This window comes from Monopterus albus, unplaced genomic scaffold, assembly GCF_001952655.1.
Source record: "Monopterus albus unplaced genomic scaffold, M_albus_1.0 scaffold107.1, whole genome shotgun sequence".
Classification (NCBI taxonomy): domain Eukaryota; kingdom Metazoa; phylum Chordata; class Actinopteri; order Synbranchiformes; family Synbranchidae; genus Monopterus; species Monopterus albus.
In genome coordinates, this window is record NW_018127987.1 from 609,731 (window position 1) to 619,835 (window position 10,105).

Below are 10,105 nucleotides of genomic sequence, written 5' to 3' on the forward strand. Positions count from 1 at the left end.
CAGTGTGTATAATTTTTAATAAACCAATCCGAGGCAGTTCCAGATGTTTAGCTCCATGTATACTGTGTGCAGTTTCTTAATATAATCTCTAAAAAGGAGATACATTTTAATTAGGTGTAGTAAATATTTTATATTATGCTTCAGCTGGTGAATGAGTTCCTTCAGGCACCCCCACGACCTGCACACACATTTGACATGGGTCAGCTGCTGGAGGAAATGCAGCAGATTGACCAGCAGAGCTACAGACAAGCTCCACAGAGAGGTACACTTCATTATTATAGTTCTCATACATTTTTTAAAATAGTTTTAGGTATATTCATTAGTGTTTGTGTGACTCAGGCTTAAGTCTGTGCACAAACTGTTGTCAGTATTTTAAGCACCACATATTTTCATGTCATAGCTCCAGATGTGGCAGCGTTGGCACTCTCTGGTGACTGGGCTGCTGAGTTCATCTCGGGTTCGGAGTCTGGCTCTACAGTGGGGCTTGTTGCTCTTAGCGATGCGGCAGATGCTGATTGGACAAGGGAATTTATTGCTGAGGCTGAAGGTAACTTCAGTGTGTTATGGTTGTTTTTTCTTTTACTCAGTAAATGGACTTTGCTTAATGTACACTATCTTTCTGGAATCCTCATCAGTCTTTCAAATGTCAGCTGACACCAGAGTAAATCTGCTTTGGATAAATTCTTTTATTTTTGCATTGTCTGCCATTTTTACAATATGCCTACCTGCTGTTTTGTTTTCTCTGCTCCAGATCCTGGACGCTGGGCAGAGGAGTATCTGGAGCAGTCGGAGGAGAAGTTGTGGCTAGGAGACCTGGGAGACAAGGAGAGTGAATGGTTAGAACAGGGTCTGGGGGGTGTGGATTGGGAGTGTTGATAGGATGCAGAAAAAGGCCTTATATAAATCGCTACTTCAGGGACACTGCCATAAATGTGCAGCACAGACAAGACACTTGAGGGAGAGTAACAGAGAATAAGAGCCCAGGTTGAATCCAAGCTCCTGTCTTCTTGGTGAGTGGGTGTGTCTCTTGAACTTTATATTTTCAGACTTTTAACCTTGTCGGAAGATGTTTAACTCATCCAACCATCCAAGCTCAGTTAAACAGCAATAAAGCATCTGAGCAGGAAGTGAAAGCTATATAGATATCAACAGAGTATCTGCCTTACAGGTGTTTAATCATCAACATAGTACACACTGACCTCTGAAGAACAGGCGTATACATCAATGCAAAGTACACCTTTCATCCTGAATTGATTTTTTTTTTTTTTTTTTTTCCAGCATGCCTGTGCAGAATAAATCAGAATATTTCTTTTAATCTTCTGACTCCTTACTGTGTAATATTATTTTTATGTTGTTTACCTGACAGGACAAAGGAGTATCAACCAGGAGAGGAACTGAGGCAGACAGCTAATGAGCTTGTCTCAAAGGTTGATGACCCCAAGTTACAAAACACAGAGGTGAGCAGTGAGTTTTTCTGTTTCACACTCATTGGAATCCATTGTCATTCCTTTTAACATATCTACAGTGTTATCATATTTTTTCTCTTTTTCTTTATCATTTTTGTAGAGTAGTGCCTTGGGGGCATAGTGGTAATGTTGGTTTGGAAAGAAGCTAGTAGTATATTAGTATAAACCTGGGATTTTTGTTGTTATTTTTTGTTGTTGTGTAGTTCCTGCGATTCATTAGGCAGATTGGCGAGGGCAGTGTCACAGTGGAGAGCAGAACAGACAAACAGCTCACAGATAAAGCTCAGGCCGAGGGGGCTCAGAACTGGGCCTCCAACCTCAACCAGGTATGAGCCACTGCCCACTGAGGTGGAGATGGTTGCAACAGGGAATACACTGGGTTGGCACTTTAGTTCACTTTTACACAGTGTCGGCTATTCCTTGTGACTCACCACCCCAGTATCTGATGCAGGGTAACATTTTCCACAGATGTGACTAAAAGCAACCACTGCACTCGCTGTAATACAACACTCAAGGCTGTACCACGTTTCAGATGGAATCTGTTCAGCAGAAAGAGGAGAGACTATGACTGTCAGCTTCTCCTCTTATGTTTTTAATGTGTACCGTTCAAGCTTGGATTATTCCCATCTCCACTCAGTTTTCAGTTCTTCATTTCACTGGTGTTGTAAGGATTTACTTGGACTTCATTCAGTTTAGGCAGAAAAAAGCTGATGCCAGACTTTGGATTTTATACATTTATTTTATAAATTCATGTTGAGGTCTAATGGTTTGACTTAGGCCAAATTTTAAAACAGTTAACTAGGGCCAGGCAATTAATTGAATTTTATTTTCAATTACAATTTTGGCTTCCAATGATTATGAAAACAAAATAATCGAGTTAAAACGATTATTGTGCTGCACTCCATTTTGATATGATGCTCTCGTATCAGATGAAGTGAAATGTATTACCTGGGCTCATTACTGCATGTTCAGTAAAAAGTCAGCGAGTAATCTATCAAACCCCCACTGAACAAGAGTAAACGTGTAGAGTAGCGATAATTTCAGCTTTGCTCATAGTCCGTCACACACCACCAGTCTGTGTTAACCACAGCAAGCTTGTTAAGCTTGTTATGAACATGCCATTCCCTCAGTTAACTACCACTATTCATCTACTCCTCCTACTACTTAAAATAACTCCTGCTCCTCGCCAACCACCACCTCCTTCCTAAAACATTGCCCTGTTCTCCAACGCCGCCCCTCCTCGCTTCCTACCATAGTTACTGAGGGAGACAGGGGGAACTGGAAACCTCCATAGAAAAATGAGAAGACTGAGAAAACTAAAGCTAAGCAGGCAGAGCAGTGGGCCAAGGTCATCAGGCAGGTAGGACCTCTGTGGCGCCAGGTATTTTACTTTTAGCTGCAGTTACTGTTGTATTCGAGTTTTGCTGCTGGTGTTAAAAATTTAGGAAATAAGACGCACTCAGCATTCACTTAATTTAGTTGCTGTTGAGGGCATTTTCTGTCTCATTAAGAATAGGGATGGAATGGAGTCAGAAAATGTGCTTCTTCAATGCTGTTTCTTTTTTCATCTTCTCCTCATTTCCATCTATATTTTTCCTATTTTAATGTACCCATCCTCAGGACAAGCAACAATTTTCTTAGGTTGTACATGCAGAAACCAGTCAAGCATTGTCATTGCTGTTTATTACTTTTCAGGTGTCAGAAGAGTCAGCTGAAGCCTGGGTAGACGAGTTCGCCACATCAGGACCAGATTTCCAACAAGCCAAAGCTGCAGTAGAGGTGAGAAGGAAATCTGTGACAAGTCAAATCCTAAACCCGAAGATAAAGCTGGTGTACATTATTTAGGAGCATTGGTAACTTAGAGGTTGGAGTTTAAATTTTTTACTTGCATAAGCAGAGAAATGTGTCTAAAAAATTTGCAACACATTAGAGAAAAGAAGCAAACCTCTTGGTCTTGTCTCAGTTGTGCTCCAACACATCATCAGTGCACACTCATCTTTTACTTGGGAAAGTAAAGGTCAAATATGTCTCTAATACAGGAAGATGTATTGTGTGAGCAGACACTGTAAAGTAATGATGTGTATCTCTGTCATTTTGTCAGAGTGATGTGGATTTCTGGGAGAAGCTGCAGAAGGAGTGGGAGGAAATGGCTAAGAGGGATGCAGAGAGTCATCCCTGGCTGTCTGACTTCGATCAGCTACTCAGCACTTCTTATGACAAGGTAGCTGTCAGCCTGCACAGAGCAGCCGTCTGCTGAGAAAGACAATCTCTATATGTGTTTGAGCATTTGAGCATTTTTGCACATACAGCTCTCCCTGATGTCTGAGAGTACACTACATACAGCATATTACTGCTGTTCATGCACCAACCTCTGTAAGATCCTCTGTTGGAGCACTACACACAGACCTACACTTCATGTATTCATTGTTTGCCCCAGGGGTATCAATTTGAAGACGACAACCCCTACTTGTCCCACCCAGACCCTCTGTCAGAAGGAGTGAAGAGGATGGAGGCAGGGGACATCCCTGGTGCTGTACGGTTCTTTGAAAGTGCTGTACAGAAAGAAACAGACAACCAACTGGTGAGCCAGTTTTTAATTCTTTGATCATCCTCTTGTTAATGAGTAAGAAACAATCCCAATAAATAAATCTCCTTATTTTTAATATACTTGCACTTGTTCCCTGACAGAGGGCAGTTGTAATGATCTCTACTGTGTGTTCGTGTGTGGCTGTTTTCTTTGAATTGCAGGCTTGGCAGTATCTTGGAACCTGTCAGGCAGAGAACGAGCAGGAATTTGCTGCCATCAGTGCCCTCCGCAGGTCTGAATTCAGAATTGAAAAATGCAATTATTTGGTACATTAACTTCATCTGCAGAACAGATAAGCTAATACACAGAATTTAGCAATAATTGGACCCCAGGTGGCAGTGAAAAATATTTTTATAGAGACATCCTATTTTCTGTGTGGACTTTTTTTTTTTCTTTGAAATTATGAATGATATGAAAAAAGACGTGGAGTGACTGATAATCAAGGCTCTATTTAGGTTGGAGGCAAAAAGGAAGAAAAAAGTTTGCACACTTTATTAAGCTCCCAATAACTTAATTCAGTGCTATTGAATTAAATTATCGAGGGTTTAATACAGTGTGCAAACTTTTTTTTTTTTTTTTTTGCCTTTTAAGCTGTTGGTGGTTCAGCGCCTGTAAAAACAGGTGGATGTGCACGTCCTGTGTTCTTTGTTTTTTCTAGATTGGCTCTAGTCCTTTGATTGACCTGTTTATAGCTCAATAATGAGCAGTGGCTGCTTTTATGTTGCCATTTTTGAGTAAATGTCCATTAATCACAGTTTAAATACTTGCATTAAAGCAAATCACCCAGACCCTTTGTCAGAGTGAGCGAAGAGCATTGAAGCAGGGGGACAATAATCCAGTTCCTTGCCTTTTTTCTGCAGCCACATTTGAATTGCTAATGTTACACCACTAATGAAGCATTTGACAGTGTACGTCGTCTAGCTCATCTAAATGACTGGATAAAACCAAAACAATTGTTTATTGCCTAATTTGTTTTAATTTATACTTCTTTTTTTTTTAAAGATGTATAGAGCTAAAGAACGACAACCTGACTGCTCTGATGGCGTTGGCTGTCAGTTTCACTAATGAATCGCTGCACAGGCAGGCCTGTGAGACTCTTCGTGACTGGCTTAAGCACAATCCAAAATACCGTTCTGTGTGGGAGCAGAATGAGCTGGAACGCCAGGAGGATAGTGCCAGAGAAAGGGAAAAGGAGAGGGAGAGGTTTGGGTCACTGCTGCCAGAGTGAGTATCGCACACAACTGTGGGATTCAGAACAATTACAGCTTTAAAATGGAGTATACAGATCTAGCATCCAGTAAATATTTAAAACAGTATATACTAACCCCTTCTTTCCTTTTGCCCTTTTTTCTTTCCTTCCTTTTGAACAGATCGTTGTTTACTGAAGTCCAGTCCCTGTTCCTGCGGGCAGCCAACTCTGACCCGACCCAGGTGGACCCCCAGCTGCAGTGTGGTCTGGGAGTTCTCTTCAACCTCAGCGGGGAGTATGACAAGGCAGTGGATTGTTTCAGTGCTGCGCTCTCTGTCACACCACAGGTTGGTGTAGAAGCCGGTGCTGAGGTCCTAACCTCTGCCTTTACTCATTCCGTTTCTGAGCTCTCCCTTGTTTTCTTCAGGATTACTTGCTGTGGAATAAACTGGGTGCCACACTGGCCAATGGAAGCCGCTCAGAGGAGGCAGTGGCCGCCTACAGGAGAGCTCTGGAACTCCAGCCAGGCTTCATCCGTAGTCGCTACAACTTGGGAATAAGCTGTGTAAACTTAGGAGCACACAGGTGGAGCAGATATTTTTGTTTTTAGATGTGATGTTTTTTTAAGTAATCCCAGCAAGCGTGTGTGTCCAGTGTTTACTCAAAAAATGTTTCTTTGGTTGCAGCTATAATGTTTATATGAACTGCTGTTACCACAATGTGGACATTAATCTAACACAGCATCTGTGTTAGACTGAAAACACAGATGATTTATAGCCCATTTTCATAATGACATGAAAACATAGGTTAAATCTGTGTTTGGGGTCAACTCGTCCTGGGGTTCTGACTCTGACCTTAACAGAATATGTTTCAGATACACATTGCTTTAATTACTATGCTATAACTATGGAGCCCAGGAATTTATTTAAAAAAATTCAAGGGGAGATTGTACCAAGCAAGAGCTCATGTTTGTGTAAAGTGAAATTAATTGTATGTAATTCAAATTGTAGCAGTGGTAGCACTCTACTTTTATATTTAAAAAAATAACTTTGCTTGTCTTGTGTACAATAATGTGTTTTTTGTTAGTTTTAAAATTGGCTTTGTACTTGGATACTTTTAATTCAACTTAAAGCTACACTATAACTTATTTCAAATATTTTTGTTGTTGAAATATGCTCCAAAACACGTGGAAAGGTGCCGTGGAAGCCTCCAGAGACCCAGACTCCTTGAACAGCACTGGCAGCAGTGCTGTTCAAGGAGCTGTTCAGATGTTTTTGAGTGGGATTTACCTCTCTAACCAGTCAGATTTTCAGTTATTTCTGCTTGATCAGTAAGTTTTGTTGCATTCTTTTATTTTAATTTCATAACAACAAATATCTGAAGAGCCAGGCAGAGCAATAGTGGAGCATAGCAGATTGTAGTAGAGCACAGTGGAGCAGGGAGGGGGAGCGCTTGGCAGAACAGAGTGGATTGATTTGGAATTTCATGCTAGTGCTACCTTAAGTTACATACTGTAGCTATAACTGGGTTTTATTATTATATCTAGGATAATGTTAGAAGGCAAAAAACCTTGGTGCAGTACAGTTGCTTTTATTTCCAGTAGATGGCAACTGCACTTCTGTACAATACACGGTTCCTAGTTCATTATGCACACTTGGTTAAAAATAATGCAGTGTAGTACAACAGCCCTGTAATTAAGTCTCTCTGTGGATTATGATGATCAGTTTTTAGTGGAAACTGTTTATAGAGAGGTGTTAAATCAACCATATGGTTATTATGGAAGATGTAGTTTGTGGTGTTTATTAAAGTACACTGAATCATACTGAAAGGTGGTTCTAAGATTTTGACCATCCCATTTATATTATTTAAGATTGAGAACTGCATGTCACTTCTGACAAAAATGTCTGATTGTTAAAGCCTGCTCTGACTTGGGTCTTAGCTGGATCAAAGTCATCAGGGAATGCAATTTAATTGGTAATACGATACACTACCAGTCAAAAGTTTAGAGTCACCTCATTTTTTCCAATGGTTACTTTGATATTTAAGTAGTTCAAGTCCAGTGTTTAACCTTAAATGGTACTAATCTAAGAAGTAAACTGCCAGGGGTAGTAAAACAAACACAAAGGTCACTAAAAACTAAATGTATGTAGATTTAATATTAAACCAGGCCTTTTTTTCTCGCATCAAGGTTAACTTGCATCTTTTCTGCAGCAATGGAAACAAACAAAGCCTTAAACTGATGCAAAAAGAAATATCCTACAGGTGGCCCAACTTTTGTTGATTACTTAGAACAACAAGCTCCATCTGTACAAAGGTAGTGTTGGAAAAAGTGTTACTACACCCTCTGCAGCATTAGTTTGAAAAAGACAGTTAACAGTGGAAGTCAGACCATTTCAGAGTTTCATCCTATAATGAGCCAGAAACACCTCCAGGCTGTGGAGAGAACAACAAGATGGTAAGCTTCAAATGATGCACCAGCAGCAGGTGTCCAGACTTTTCAAATGTAGAATGAAGGCAACGCAACCTGCAAGTGCAACACATTTATGGGAACTTCAGTAACATTGCTATCTGTCCGAATAATAATTGATTTCAGTTGTTGAAAGGATGTCTCAGGTGTGTTCATTTGTTGGTTTGAAAAAATGGAGGTGTCCCCAAACGTCTGACTGGTAGTGTATGAGAAGTAGTTAATCATGTTAATAGCAAAATAGTTTAGCTTCTGTAAATGTTGTAATATATTTGAAACCAGCTGTTCACCCAGTTATGCTCCCCCCCTCCCATCTTCTTTATCCCTAGAGAGGCAGTGGAGCACTTCCTTGAAGCTCTGTCTCTACAGCGCCAGGCCGCAGGGGACGGAGGGAGAGCTGCAAGGGGGCCTGGAGGTGCAGCAGCAACCGTCATGTCTGACAACATCTGGTCCACCCTACGTATGGCTCTCAGCATGATGGGAGAGAGCTCTCTATACGCTGCTGCTGATTGCCGGGATTTGGACACATTGCTGGCTCACTTCTGCCAGAGAGAGGTGGAAGGTGGGACTGAATGAAGGCCAGCCAAGGGAGGGCATATTATGTGTGAATGTGTTTTTCAGGGAGGTAAATGTTTGGGTGACTGAAAGAAGCACAGAGAAACGATTAGAGAGAAAAGCAGAAGGAAGACGCTGAATTCTTCACCATGCTAGAAACATCACCTCGTGGTCATGTGTGCTTAAATAACTTCTGTCAAATATTGCAGTATTAGTCTGTACCTGGAAGACACAGCCAGCAGTAATACAGTTATGTCACTGTGTTTTGTGTGTTAGACAGACCTCTCGTTACCTGTTGATCTCGAGAATGGTTTAATGAAATGCCAGTTTTTTTTTTCCGTTTTTTTTTTTAATTTGTTCTCGCTGAAGAAAATGATGAAAAATGAATGAATCCCCATTTGTATTTATTAACAATGTGGACAGTTAATATTTATCATGGCACGCAGTACTCTCAAACCTTTAACAGGTAATAAATTGAACTGTTTAATTGCTGCAGTTATGTAAGTTAACGGTACAATATTGTTGTGACTTTTTTTTTTTTATCGTTTATTGGCCAGGACAATAATCTGACAACCAGCAGGACTGTTACTGTTATGATGAGGTTTATGTGTGTGTGAGTTTTGGGGCTGGGTATTAATTGTGCATTGGTTGATGAGATCAGATAATTGTAATACCTTTGAGAATGATTTCTCTGGTCTCTTCCCTCTCTTGCTATTTTTTTCATATTGCTCTTGTAAAACGATAAGCGTCATTGTAAAATAATGCCATATATAAATAATGCCATATTGTGTATTGTAACATAATGGTTTTCAGGCTAGTTCTATCCTGACTGCAATGTTTAATATAATATTCAGCAATAAAGCTTTGATTCCAAACATCTGCTAGTGATTTCTTATTTTTCAGTCACGCACTTAATTGGCCAGATGTCAGAAAATAAGTTGAAAGCTGAAAAAAGAAGGTGTATATATCAGATACAGCTAACAGATGGTAGAAGGTGTTTCAAAGCTGAGAACGTTTGTGCCAAGAATGTGAATTCTTACTGAGAGTGAGAATGTAAGAAAATTAGACCTGTGGTTATGAATTCAGATGAAGTGAATCGACCTCTTTTACTTTATTCTTTTTAGTTAGCCTGTCAATTGAAATATGGAGCCTGGAGTATGTCACCGGGTCATTTGTATAGTTTAATTTGAGTAAACAAAATATTTAAGGCTTTTGAGATTTCATTCTTTGTTTTCTTATTATTCTAGCTCCTGTTGCTGCTCTGTGGGTTGGACTTCGTTTAAGTTTTAGGTTAAAATTAGATTATGTTTAAATCAAACACATCCATTTCTAAATTTAAGTAGGTCACAAAATGTAAATTGTGAATGAAACCAGAAATAAATAAACTGTACTATAGGCCGTAAGTAAATAGAATAACAAAAAGACAAAATGCTGTTTTATTCTATTTTAATAACAGTTGTTTCAACTTTTAAAGAGAGGAAATATAATTGTACATACACTTGGACTTCAATGAGCATAATTTTAATGCAATTATTTATTTACAAATTCTTTCTCCAGTTTCTTTATTGATGATAAACATTGTAACAATTTATATTCTGGGTTTATTTCATGCCCTGAAACACCTAGACAAGGTCAAGGTCAAAGGTCAGAGTGTTAATTGTCATATGCACAGTTAGGAAACGTGTTTCCCTGTACAATGAAATTCTTACTTATTCGTCCACATGAATGCCACAAAAATACTGTCTAACTAAACACAATGGAATTAAGGAGCTTAAAGATTCTGGAGAACCATCGAACTAGCCGCTGCCCCTTACTATTGACTGCCTACTGGCTGCCCGGGGGTG

The 10,105-nt window shown here is 39.7% G+C and overlaps 1 protein-coding gene across 1 annotated transcript; it reads left to right on the forward strand.

Annotated features, from left to right (window-relative positions):
- The first annotated feature begins 148 nt into the window (after window positions 1–148).
- pex5 (peroxisomal biogenesis factor 5) lies at window positions 149–9,131 on the forward strand. The gene is made up of 13 exons (XM_020610921.1): window positions 149–262; window positions 401–547; window positions 752–836; window positions 1,367–1,457; window positions 1,670–1,792; window positions 3,162–3,245; window positions 3,568–3,687; window positions 3,904–4,047; window positions 4,215–4,285; window positions 5,056–5,277; window positions 5,424–5,589; window positions 5,670–5,827; window positions 8,036–9,131. The coding sequence occupies exons 1-13, from the start codon at window positions 196–198 to the stop codon at window positions 8,280–8,282; spliced, it is 1,725 nt and encodes a 574-aa protein (XP_020466577.1). The 5' UTR covers window positions 149–195; the 3' UTR covers window positions 8,283–9,131.
- Window positions 9,132–10,105: the final 974 nt, after the last annotated feature.

Coding starts and splice junctions, on each gene's coding strand:
- pex5 (XM_020610921.1), top strand. CDS start 196: ATGGGTCAGCTGCTGGAGGAAATGCAGCAGATTGACCAGCAGAGCTAC. Junction 3,688..3,903: donor TCAGCACTTCTTATGACAAG/GTAGCTGTCAGC, acceptor TGTTTGCCCCAG/GGGTATCAATTTGAAGACGA. Junction 4,286..5,055: donor GCCATCAGTGCCCTCCGCAG/GTCTGAATTCAG, acceptor TTTTTTTTAAAG/ATGTATAGAGCTAAAGAACG.